At 36.7% G+C, this 13,480-nt stretch overlaps 1 protein-coding gene across 6 annotated transcripts in view; it reads right to left on the minus strand.

Moving 5' to 3' along the window:
• The window catches only part of Cad86C (Cadherin 86C), a 411,455-nt gene that overhangs the window by 175,405 nt on the left and 222,570 nt on the right, over positions 1-13,480 (minus strand). For all 6 annotated transcript variants that reach the window (XR_012718060.1, XM_075291231.1, XM_075291230.1 and 3 more), the window contains one exon: positions 2,771-3,498. Coding sequence is in view for 5 of the 6 variants with exons in the window: in XM_075291231.1 (XP_075147346.1) it covers positions 2,771-3,490 (720 nt within the window). In the remaining variant the exon portion in view is untranslated. The remainder of the gene's footprint in view (positions 1-2,770; positions 3,499-13,480) is intronic.

Here is a 13,480-nt window from a genome sequence, read left to right on the forward strand (position 1 = left end):
CAACAAATATATGTTTTTGTTAAATAATGATATGTTTGCATGGGCTCGTGGGCGCTGCAAACTATGCTATATAAATGTAACTTATGACGATAATTGTCTACTGGTGACTATAACAGCAACGTAGCCCAGTGGATAGTGTGTTGGCTTACCAACTGTATGGTCCTCGGTTCGAATCTCCGTCCAGGCGAAAGGTAAAATATAAAAAAAATTATAAAATTGAATAAATAAAATTAATAAAATTTCTTTAACATTATTTGTATTACAGAAAAAGGTGCCAAGAACTAAAAAATTTCGTGGAAGTGAAAATTATGTGAGGGAATGAGCACAATCTTCTTTGGGGAAAATTCTTCCAAGCATATTATATTTTTGGGCTGAAAATGCTTCCAAACATAAAATATGTTCACATAAAACAAACATATTAATGTTTTGGCAGTATCCAATAATATATGTGCTTCCTGCAAAATATGTTTGAAACATATGTTAGAGAAGCGATTTTTTTGAGGGTGTAAATATCAACTTTTATAAGGGTTATAATAAGGATCGTCCGAGTAGCGATTTGGTAAATACCAACCACGCAGACTTAAATTTATTAATAACTGCGATTTTAAGATGGCTATATGGAATCCAAGTGGCAGTAGTACGCCTATATTTTCTATTTATATTTATAAGGAAAAGGTATTCTCAAATCAAGTAAGACATAAATGGTTCTAAAAAACGTATACTGTACAAAAAATACTTATATTGCAAAAAAACTAAGTATTTTTACCAAGGTTAGCATTATCTTTTAATGAAAATGCCCATACTTATTAATTTTAAATCAAAATCTAAATTATGATTTTTTTTATTACTATTTGATATATAGCATAAACTAGCGTAACTCGGTCCGCTTCGCTACGCCTCCCGAAGCATATTTTCGTTAACTTAGTCAACCATATCCTTCGATCTGAAAATCAATTCGAAAAGATTTCAACTCTTTTAAATCAAATAAATCGGAAAAAGTAAAAGTACTTACTAATTGACCATATTAACATTTGTTGGACACGGAGAACATGCGTTTCCCAAACATATACCGGAAATGACGCACCTCTACGTTGCCTGTCAATTTCATGTAAATTTAAGCTTTTTACTTAAAAAAGTGTGGCAGAAGGCTGTGGAAAAATCATAAAATTATGTACCGAGTTCCCATTTATCAACAATCCTCTACTTTGTATGTTCAAAAAATCGGGCAAAAGGGAAAAACTGATATCCATTATAATAATATAACCTACCCCACATCCTCTGGATATTTCAAGTAAATTGGAAAAGTTTTATTGTTTTACGGTTTGTACTTGAGGATAAATATGGTCTCCCGGTGCCCTTTTATATTTCCCCCGACCAAATATTAAAAAAATCATATACCTCATATAAATTTCATAATCTCCCCCAAGTTCTCCATAACATATCAGTAAGTCGACAAATTTTAGTTTTTTCACTGTACTTTAAAAAATGTCAGACAAAGGGGAGACCCCTTCCTCGACCAAATATCGAAAAATAAAGTGGCTGTTCTTTGCCTAGACGCCCCCTTCAACCTTCCCAGAAGATTTCAAGCAAATCGGATAATTTTGTTCCAATTTTCAAAAAGTCGGACAAGGGGGAGGTCCCCCTTCCCGTCTAAACATTAAAAAAATCAGGTACCCCATAATAAATTCATAACCTCACGGCGTGTTCTCTGTAAATCAGAAATTTTTTTACAGTACTTTAAACAAAAGTCGTATAAAGGGGTGATCGACCTCCGCAACCAAATATCAAACAATAAAGTAGCGGGTCTTTGTCTAGACTTCACCCCTAACCTTCCTTGGAAATTTCACCCAAATGGAGAACTTTGGCCTAATTTTTAAAAAGTCGGGCAAGGGGGATGTCCACCTCCCCCCACCAGATATAAAAAAATGAGGTACCCTATTTTCACCACGTGATTACCCTCTACGTTCTCCGAACATTTTTCATGTGAAAAAAATAAAATTATTTTATAACAACAGCAACTGCGATGAATTCAAAATATAAAATTTAGTAATGTGCGCTGTATATAAAAAAGATTTTGTTGCTTTTCCGTTAAAACTTTTCTTGAATTTTCTTTGCTATAGACCTTACGGAGTCCGAGAACTTTCCAACGAATTCAAAGCCGTGGAAATCGTTTCGTGCGTTCTGGAATTATTCCGTCAGGAAGGAAAACCCGACTTATTTTTACATATTAGACTACTTTTGTTTCTGTTATAATAGACCTGTACGCGTAGTTGTATGTTTTTTGTTTTCGCAAAATAATAATGAAGTGGCAATGTAAAGCAATTTCTCTACAAAGGAGTGGGAGCGGATCGTGGAGCGATTTTTTTTTTTGAGCTGAGCCACTTTTTCCTCCGACTTTTTCCTCAGACTGACTGATAATTAGAGAATTTTTACCATAACAACTAAAAACACCTATTACGTAATTTGCTGGAGCCTAGGTTAGGTTAGGTATAGTGGCAACCCGTTATTTATATTTGGAGTATAACATTCAAATAAATTATAAACATATTTTTTTTGTAATCCAATACAAGTATGTTTATGGCATTTTGTTGCATTTAAAAACATGGAAGTAATCAATTGTGGCCTTAAAACTATATATGCCTATGTTAAGGTTAAACATAATATGTTTGAACAATAAAAATAATATTTTGTTTTGAGGGTGTACATAATCATTGATGGAATCTTTTTTATTTAACTAATGACACGCAAATAAATTGTAAAAACTACTTACCTCTGGTATCATTATAATGCCGGGCTTATGGGGAAAAATAAGTTCGTGGGGTGTTGTAAAATTAGTGGCTGTTATTGAGCACAATTGGGTGGCCATGCCCCCTTTTGTATCTTTAACGGACACTTGAAAATCGTAGTAGCGACCAGGTTCCAAACGGCGTTGCAGCACAACATTGGCTTGACACACTGAATTGTATTTCGTGCAAGGTAGTGACTCAATCTTGACTGTCGAAGAGGAAGCATCTCCCACAAATTCGAATGTCAAAGGATAATCGAACTCCTCATCTGTTGCACGAAGCCGGTATATAACCGAGCCTACTTGTGCATCTGCAGGAACGAGAACTAGACGCATTCTCGTTGACGGATCAAATTTTGGATCTACACTAATCACAGCTGTTGGACTGAGGATACCAATTAAGAGAGCTAGAGTAAATATCCGATATGCTGTAAGCCAGCTTAACATGGCAGTTGAGAAACCTCTTATAAATGGCGAGATGTACATCAGACTTGATTCTGTTAATGTTGATGGAGAGAAATCGGAACAGTGATGTGAATCAGGCGATTTTCGAAGTACAGTTGCGTATACCACTGGCGTCGTTGAACAGGTGATGCATGGAAATAATGATATTTGACTTTGATTTTCTGTATGTAGCAGTCGCTGGCTACGTCTTCTTTTCCGCCAACTGCTACGTCCTGTATAAACGTTACTGTTGGAAGCCATTTCTGAAACTAACAGAAAAAGCGAATTGAAATTAAAATTATTTTTATGATTTTATTTAAAAAAATATTTATTTTGCTTTGTTTCAAAATATTTCTTGGTAAATTAACCAGCTGTCATACACTTTCTTTTGTATTTTCAATAATGCTGTTGGATGTATGGGGTAAAGTATAAATTATGCAACACATTATTTACCAATCGAAATCACTATAAGACAAAGTTTTGAATATTATTAGAAATTTCCGTTAACGATATTCTGATCATTCCGATATGTTGGTCGAGAATTTTACTTATCGTGTAAACATTTTAGCAACCAATACTTTAGAGGGGGATTTTCAATTACAGTGCAAACATCATACGTTATTCGAAGGAAACGTCTTGAGTGGTAGTAGTGATATTACGACCAGTGCTGCCGCTAGTGACAAATTGAGTGAAGTAGATTTTGGAAAAAAGTGGAGTAGATTGAATAAAATTGAAGTAGCATACATTTTTGAAAACAAACAATAGAATTCATTTTATTATACCCTCCACCATAGGATGGGGGGTATATTAACTTTGTCATTCCGTTTGTAACACATCGAAATATTGCTCTAAGACCCCATAAAGTATAAATATTCTGGGTCGTGGTGAAATTCGGAGTCGATCTGAGCATGTCCGTCCGTCCGTCTGTTGAAAAACGCTAACTTCCGAACGAAACTTGGCACAAGTAGTTGTTATTGATGTAGGTCGGATGGTATTGCAAATGGGCCATATCGGTCCACTTTTACGTATAGCCCACATATAAATGGACCCTCAAATTTGGCTTGCGGGGACTCTAAGAGAAACAAATTTCATCCGATCCAGCTGAAATTTGGTACATGGCTTCAGCATATGATCTCTAACAACCATGCAAAAATTGGTCCACATCGGTCCATAATTATATATAGCCCCCATATTAACTGATCCCCCGATTTGGCTTGCGGAGCCTCTAAGAGAACCAAATTTCATCCGATCTGGCTGAAATTTGGTACATGGTGTAAGTATATGATCTCTAACAACTATGCAAAAATTGGTCCACATCGGTTAATAATTCAATGATCAAAACCGCTATGTTCATCGTAATTAAAGGAATAGGAAAAACAATTAGGTAATATGGGGGAAAATTTAAAAATTTGAAGCTGAACCAAAAGTGAAGCAGATTTTTGAAAGAAGGAGTGACGAAGTAAATTTTGTGAAAATGAAGCAAAATACTTCGATTGAAGTAGTAGCGGCAGCACTGATTACGACATGAGGGCGTAAGCGACGACAAGGCACGAAAGAGCGCAAGGATGAATATTTGGGCACTGTATCGGCTATGGCAGACACACAGAACATCCCATCTACCGAGTATGGCCGGAACAATTGGAAGCAAGGGTCAATAGAAGATACGAACTGGTGTGAGGGCCATTACAACATATTTCAGAGAAGAAGCGCAATTTTTCTACACTGAAAAAAATATTGACGTGAGGCCAAAGCTTTCGTGTCCTAAAGATACGAATGCAAATTTTGCTTGGCATACACGGAGAAAAAGTGTGTTTTTTATATGTTTGGATACAAAAATAAGGTGTTTGGGACAAAAAAAATTAACACAATATGTGTGGGTATAAGAATATTGTGTTTGAAAACTAATATATTATTGTTACGAATTTGATATTTCTAGATTTAAGTTTATTCTAATTAGTTTCCGTTAATTTAAAATTTCAAATTGTAATGGTCAAATTATGTCATCACATTCATTTCTTTATTTTCTAGTACTTTCCTAAACATCTTTTGTGTTCTTAGTTTCACAATAATTGTAGTAACCCCTTTTGTTTTGTTATTGTTGTAGTAATGTGAGCACAACCCTCTGTCAGCTAAATTACGAGATAGGCAAAAACGACAAAGTGATTGTTCTACATAAGTGTAGTGAAGTGAAAAATTAAAGTGAAAAAGCTACTACCAAGCAAATTGCTGTTTTGCCGTCGGCTTTTAGTTTGACGGTCATCACCAACAGCTTTTTAATAAGCCTGGCAGTTTTTGTGTTTTGCCGACGGAAAATCACAAATTACACTTCACCACTGTTAGTGAAACAAAATTTAATCTCGAAGCAGTTTGAAACAGAGAACTTAATCTCTGGTTTCTTGGCAAATCTGGTTAGCTTACCAGCATTTTTGAGAAGCCTGGGACGAAATAGTAGGCAGCTGAAAAAATCAATTTTTCAATTTCAATTTCAAAATTTAGGTTTTATTTGTCAATTTTTTCTTAAACTAATACAGTTGAAACCTTACAACTACAATTTTCACTACATACATATATAGTCTTATATTTAGCGTATATTGATACTTTTCTAAATTTATCTATTTAATACTTTATTCGGCTTAAACTATTTATTTAAGCTAGTCTCTATTTCAAAATTTTCTACATTAAACAAAATATCCCTGAAAAATGACTAATAAAAACAGGGTCCATAACTTTTTATTATTTTTACTTAAAACTAGTACTTAAAACTAACTAAACTGAAAAAATCTCAAATCAATTACCTTACCTGCAAAAGTGAGAATTGCATAGTAGGCGGTGGAAAATAACTTCAAAATTTACCCTATTTGTAAAGGTGAAAATTACATAGAAGGCGGAATTTTCAATAATTTGAAAACCCAACCAGTGACTATATTGAATGGTGGACGCGAGGAAGCCATTCAAGTAGTCACAATGAGTGAAGGTCAAAGACTTTGTGGAAAAGTCAGTGACGCGAAGATGGCTGGTGAGGCTAGTAGTCAATTATCTGACACTAGCCTTAATAATGAGGAGGCACGCAATATAGAGCGTGAGAGGCGCAAACCCGAGAAGAAGTCGAGTGGGCGTGAATCGCCATACGAGAATTTGCGTTTGCAGCTTGCGGTTGAGAAGCTCAATGGTACCATTAGCGAACTAAATGGAACCATTTCGAAGCTGGTCGAGGAAAATAATAGACTGAGAGCTGAGATTCAATCATTGAGTGGCGCTGATAGAACAGTCACTCACAACGATACTGACATTGAAAGTGGTATGGATGGCATGGTCTCACAAGAAATAGATGATGTTTTGTCGGTCGGGGCAGCCGAAGTCCCCGGCACTGCGATGATGAAAATTGTTGCACCGCCGGCAACAGTGGCCTCGATGTCAACTGCAGAGGCATTAAAGAAGGCCCCAACAAGCGCAATACCCAAGGCGCCAAAATCAATTGAGCAGTTCCCCACTTTAATAGAGGCGAAAGGCAGAAATAAGAAGAAGACTGCGGCAACCAAGCCTAAAGAAGATACTCAGAAGGAGAGGAAAATTAATACTGATGGTATGATGCCGGCGATAACATTATACGAGACAAGTATAAGGGAGATAGCCAATATTTTAAATAGGACCTTGAGGAATGGTGACTTCCATATAAAAATGGTAAGGAAAGGGGTGATTAATGTAAAGGTAAAGGGACTGACAAATTTTGAGAAGGCCACGTCAATTTTTAGAGATCGGAAGTATATGGGCCACACTCATACTCCAAAGTGTGTTTTGCCTTACGCCATTGTCCTTCACGGACTTTCGAGTGAATATAGTGAGGAGGAGGATTTGGGATTTTTCTCGGGAGAGAAAATCACTTTCAAGCTCAGCATACTGAGTGTGAGAAATATCGCTGCGGACAAATGGATCCTGCGAGTGTACCGAACTAGTGACGTCGAGGAGCTGTACAAGTTACGGACAGTCCTCGACTGCGTGGTTCGGTTCACCAAGGACAAGTCAAAGGGTCCCCCCAATGTTTCCGCTGTCAAAGGTTTGGACATGTCTCCGAGAATTGTAGTATGCCTCTTCGCTGTGTGAAGTGTGGGGGCGCTCATGGACCGGGGGACTGCCATATCCCCCCTAAAGAGATTGCTGCTCAGGGCGTTATTGACCCGATTTCTGGAGTGGTTTCAGAGTGCCCCCCTGTGAGATGTGTGAACTGTGATGTCGTGGGGCACACGGCTGGCTCACGTCCATTGCTATTCTTTCAAATGGCGCTCCTGGCCTATACTCTTGCATAAGACCTCTACTTTTTCGTCTTGGCCCTTTCGCCTTTATGCACTTCTCGCAATTTGCCACCCATTCAGCAATTGATTTCTGGCATCCAACCCAGTAGAATCGTTGCTTCACTTTCTCGGCTGTTTTGATTATTCCCAAGTGACCTCCACTAGGTCCATTGTGGAATTCCGTCAAAACATCTCTTATTTTAGAATCCAGTACGATGATTAAATTTCGGCTGCTCTCACCATCTTCGCTTTCCCATTTACGTTGAAGGATTCCATTGACAAGACATAGACTGTCCCATTGAGGCCAGTATGATTTCATAAGTGGGCTTTCGGCTGCGATGTCTTTTTTGCTGGGTTTCTTATCTTCTTCCTTCGCTGAAATAATTTTGCTCAAAATGGGATCTTTACGGTGTTCTGCTGGCCAGTCCACTCTAGATTCGACGTGAAACAGCCGGATATCCACGATTTCTTCCTTATGTTCAGCTTTCGAGCAGTGTTTGCACTCGACATTACAAGGTCGACGTGACAAGGCGTCCGCGTTCCCATGTTTGCCACCTTTTCTATGCTCGATACTGAAATCATAGCTTTTGAGTCTTTCGATCCAACGTGCCAGCTGAGCTTCCGGATTTTTGAATTGAAGCAACCATCGTAGAGCTGAATGATCAGTTCTTAGCAAGAAATTCTGTCCATGTGGTCACGTGGCCAATCTTTTACTGCTTGAATTTTGTCTTCATCGGTGGATATGCCTTCTGCTGTAACATGATGACCCAGGTACTTAACTTCTCGCTGGAAAAGCGAGGACTTCTTAGCGTTAAGTCGTAGACCAGCGGCTGACAGTTGCTGGATAACATCCTTCAAGTTCTTAAGGTGCTCGTCAAATGCCTTGCCCATAACAATAATATCGTCTAGGTATATCAAGCAGGACTTCCAATGCAACCCCTTTAGCACCCGCTCCATCAATCGCTCAAACGTAGCCGGAGCATTGCAGAGCCCGAATGGCATTACATTGAACTGCCAAAGACCGCCATTAACGCCAAAAGCTGTTTTTTCTTTGTCTTTCTCGGCGATCTCTACTTGCCAGTATCCACTCTGCAAATCAAGCGTGGAAAACCATGTTGTTCCGACTAGTGTGTCCAACGTGTCATCAATTCGTGGAAGTAGATAACTATCTTTCTTGGTGACATCATTTAACTTTCTGTAGTCCACGCAAAATCGGGTGCTTCCATCTTTCTTTTTGACTAGTACAACTGGTGAGCACCAAGGACTTGATGATGGCTCGATCACGCCACTTTCCGCCATTTCCTTTACAAGCTTATGTACCTCATCTCGTTTTGCCAGTGGAAAACGTCGTGGGGCCTGTTTTATTGGTCTTTGCTCTGTAGTATTTATTTAATGCTTCACAACAGATGTTCTTCCTTGATTTCTCTTCTCAAAAGCAAACGTAGAGGCGTTTTCGATAACAATTGCTTGGCCTTATTTTTCTCGGTCGGTGATAGATGACGTGTCCAAGCTTCGACATAACCTTCAAGATGTTTCTTCGCTGTGCCATGTGTCTTCGATGAGTTGCTTTCCAAATTGACTATTGCCTCGGCTGGTGTACATTTGCCAATGTCAGAAAATTTTCCAATATGCTCTTAATTGTTCAAAACACGAACTGGTATTAGTCTCTCTTTATTCACTGTTACCAGGGCATTTACTATCAAGATGTTGTTGTTTTCTGCTGGTTCAACAACCCACAATTTGCCGACTTCACAATCTCCATTCATTGGTACCAATAATATCGCTTCAGAATGCCGTGGTATTAACTCTGGCTTGCTCGTAGTCAATTGTCTGATAGGGGTATTCTTGTCGTATCCCACATTAACCGGTATTTCGGTATTGGACCAGGTCATGACACGACGTTTCATATCCAGGTTTAGACCGAAGGCAATCATGAAATCCGCACCTATTATAACTTCATCTACTATATCGGCCACAATGAACTCATACTTAACGTATATGTTGGCAATATTTAACTTCATGGCGACTGATCTAATGATAGACGCACCCGTATCCAACGTACATTGTCGCCGTTAATAAACCCCGCGACAATTAAATTGTTATTTTGCTGTTGTACTATTGCTATGGAGATTGTGGGGCCATCATATGTGGGAGCCAGCTCTTGCCCCGCTGAACTAGCTCGATTTAGTTTAAAGGTGACTCACTGGACTATGGGTTCCCCAACACATGGCTATTGTTTGATGGGGATGGCGATTTCGATCTTGATCGCTTACGGCGTGCTTTACATTCGCGAGCAACATGTCCAGGCTTATCACAGTTATAGCACTTCATTCTGGATTTTGTTGTCCTTCATTTCTTGCATTGCCTGCTTAACGGCTTCTTTCACTGAATCAATCACGGCATTTGATTCGTCATTCTCGGTCTCCACCTTACGTACTTTGTGAATTTGAGGACGTGCTAGTACTCTTGCTGTCTCTTGTTCAAGGGCAAATGTTACAGTTTCCATAAATGTAGCTTTTTATGACGCATATGTAGCATATTTTATGTCTGGGTCTCGAATGCCATTTACAAAGGTCTCAATCTTGATGCGGTCCACAAGTGGATGACTCTCTCCTGGGTATGTCAATAACACCAACCGCTCAAATTCTGTTGCAAAGTCTTGTAGAGTCTCGTTTGATTTCTGGACTCTGCCTCTTACTTCCATTCTAAAGATGTCTTGCTTATGTTCTCCACCGTACTGACGTTGTAGTGCCGCTATTACTTCATTATAATTATTTCTAGAAGGAACGGGAATGCTTTGTATCAGATCGGCTGCAATACCCTTCAATGCCAACAGAAGTTCAACTACTTTGTCATCATCATTCCACAAATTTCTACAAGCAACCATTTCGAATTGGAATTTGAACACATCAAATGAAGTAGAACCATCGAAAACAAGAGGTTTGGTTTTGGAGCCCTCGATAACGCGCACTGGACCACTTTTTATTTCTAGCTCTGACATTTTTTTCTCAAGGTGTAAATTTTTTCATCCACGGAAAGGACTTTCTTATCTAATTCCACAATTTGACTCTCTATTTGGTCCTCACGCATCTCCATACCTTCAGAAATTTGTTGTAGTTTGTCATGGAGAATTCTACAATTTTCGTCCAATTTTTCTTCCAATTTGCTAAAGTTTGCTTCCATTTTTAGGGCGTTTTCTTCTATCAATTTTCTAGAATTTACTTCCATTTTTAGAGCGTTTTTTTCCAGCAGCTTTCTTGAATTTTCTTCCATTTTTAGAGAATTTGCTTCCAGTTTTCTAGAATTCTCTTTCATCATTTTGCTCAAAACATTGAGCATTGAGGTGTAATCCACAACACTTGAAGCCACAGGTGGATTTTCTACACTGCTGGTGTTGACGAGTATTGACTCGTCAATGTCCTCCTTATAATCAAACTCATGTGTCTCGATATCCATTTTGCGCCATTCGAACTTTTCCAGTAGACGCTTTTGAAGCTGAGCTTTGTTTCCTGTAGTCGGCTGCTCCAGTTTGCTCAATTCCTTTTTTAACCCTTTCACTACCGAAATAAATCTAATGATAAAAACTTTTATCCTTCTGTTTTTACTTGTACTAATAGCATGTACACAGAAAAAAAAGTGTCTCGTAAATTTAAGAAGATTTTTACAATAATTTATTACAAGAATTTTCCAGAATTTTAGTTCATTTTTCGTATCTTTAACGAAAATTAACTACTCGAAAGGAAATTTTACAAATTTTAAGTAGCAATCGTTTAGTTCATAGCCTACAAAATACGATGGAAATTTCCTTAAAAATTTTCTTAACTGGTAGTTAAAAATTCTTTCGTCATACTATAAAACTACTTATGAAATGTAAAATACTTTCTAAATAATAAGTGTAATTTACTATAAAGAGTTTTTGTATGAGAAAATATTTTTTACGAAAATTGAACTTGAAAGCGGATAGCAATTTCTTACTGGTAATTCCTATAGTTAATAATAGTTGGTACAACATTTCTCAATGAAATATTTTTAGTTCACATGTAATTAAATTTATAGACATTTTCGTCAAAAATGGGTATATATCATTTCATGAAGTTTTTGCTAATTTTAAGTTAAACGTTTCATCGTTTTTATAATGATATGCATTTAAGAGTATTGTTTTTAGAGTAAATTGTGGACAGATACGATGAACTAATGCATAGTACAGAGATCTTTCTCGTCAAAGTGGATTTGATTTGCGATAATGCCAAATTTTTAAAGGTAAAAATGAAATTAAGTACAAAATTATTCGTTGATAAAAATTCATATGTATTTGTATCTCTAAATACGATAAATTTTGAATGCATTTAAAATGGTGTTTTATGAAGCAAAAAATTATTCAATAAATTTATGTGTTGGTTGTAAAATTATTGTTTAGAATTTAAATATAATGTGCTTTTGAACGGTTATAGTTAGCTTTAAGATTCGATGGAAAAATATTTATATATATAGTCGACTTCACGTTCTTCTTCTGTAAGAGTTTTTGAATTTCTTGCAAAATTTCAAACTTTTATACCAAAAACGTTTTTTTGTTACAAAATTTTTATTTTTTCAATAAAAAAAATTATATTTGATCCAAAAACTCAGTGCAATTCGTTTATATCAAGCACAGTTCTTTTCTAACTGTAAATCTTTAATAACCCACATTTCGAAGTTTCATTGTAAAAATTTAATGTAGTAATATGTAATGTCGAACATTTTTTCGGAATTTGTGGTATATATGTAAAAATATAAGTACAAACAAATTTTTTGGTGTTCGGTCAGAGCAGGGATTAAACCCACGCACCTCTGCATACAAGGCGGACATGCTAACCATTGATCCACGTGGCCAACAAATGTATGTTTCTGTTAAACAATGTTATGTTTGCATCGACTCGTGGGCGCCGCCAACTAGGCTATATAAATATAACTTATAGCGATAATTCATGACAATAACAACTACGTAGCCCAGTGGATAGTGATTGGCTTACAAACTGTATGGTCAGCGGTTCGAATCCCCGTCCGGCAAAAGGTAAAATTAAAAAAAAATTATAAAATTGAATAATTTCTTCTACAATGTTTGTATTGCAAAAACGGTGCTAAGAACTAAAAAGCCTCGTGGAAGTGAGAGAGATGTGAGGGAATATACAATTAGGCAAAAAAAAAAAATTTGAGAACAATCTTCTTTGGGAGAAAATTCTTCGAAGCATATAATATTTTTGGGCTCAAAATGCTTCCAAACATATTATATGTTCACATAAAACAATAATAATGTTACGGCAATATCCAAAAACATATTGTGTTTGGGAAGACAACATTATTGAATTTTTATGGAAAAATACAAAATGTTTGGATCTTGGACTGCTCAAACATTCTATTGTTTAGACCAATATGCTTTCAAACATATATTATGTTAGAGGAAATCAAAAATTTAAATGTTTGGGCAATACCCAAACATTTACTTGCTTGAAGCAAAATGCAATTTATTTTATGGATTTATATTACTTCAGTAACGACTAAAGAAATAGATTTAAATATGAAAATTTATTGTTCGCTTTTTAGGAAAAGGGTGTCCTCACTGGGGACATTTGACACATTAAGTATGAAATTCTCCAAAGCAACAGTAAAATTTTAGATTTTGTGCAATAAACTTAACAGTTTTATCTACACACAATCAATATATTATATGCGAAGAATTATAGATCACTTGGTAAATAAGTCAAGGACACAACAACAGTTCTAACAATTCAATTTGGAAGGAAAAATTCTCGTATGTAATTTCCTTAGGAAATCAGCATATAAGACCAAATTAAATCATATTTCACTCCGCCAGATCTACACTGAAGACTATGGAAACTTGCATTGGCCTGCAAAGAAACATATGTCTAGTCAGGCTTATGGATTGGTATCTGGCGTTTTCTTTTCGATAGCTTCATAATCAATC

This window comes from Haematobia irritans, chromosome 1 (assembly GCF_050003625.1).
Source record: "Haematobia irritans isolate KBUSLIRL chromosome 1, ASM5000362v1, whole genome shotgun sequence".
Taxonomy (NCBI): Eukaryota; Metazoa; Arthropoda; class Insecta; order Diptera; family Muscidae; genus Haematobia; species Haematobia irritans.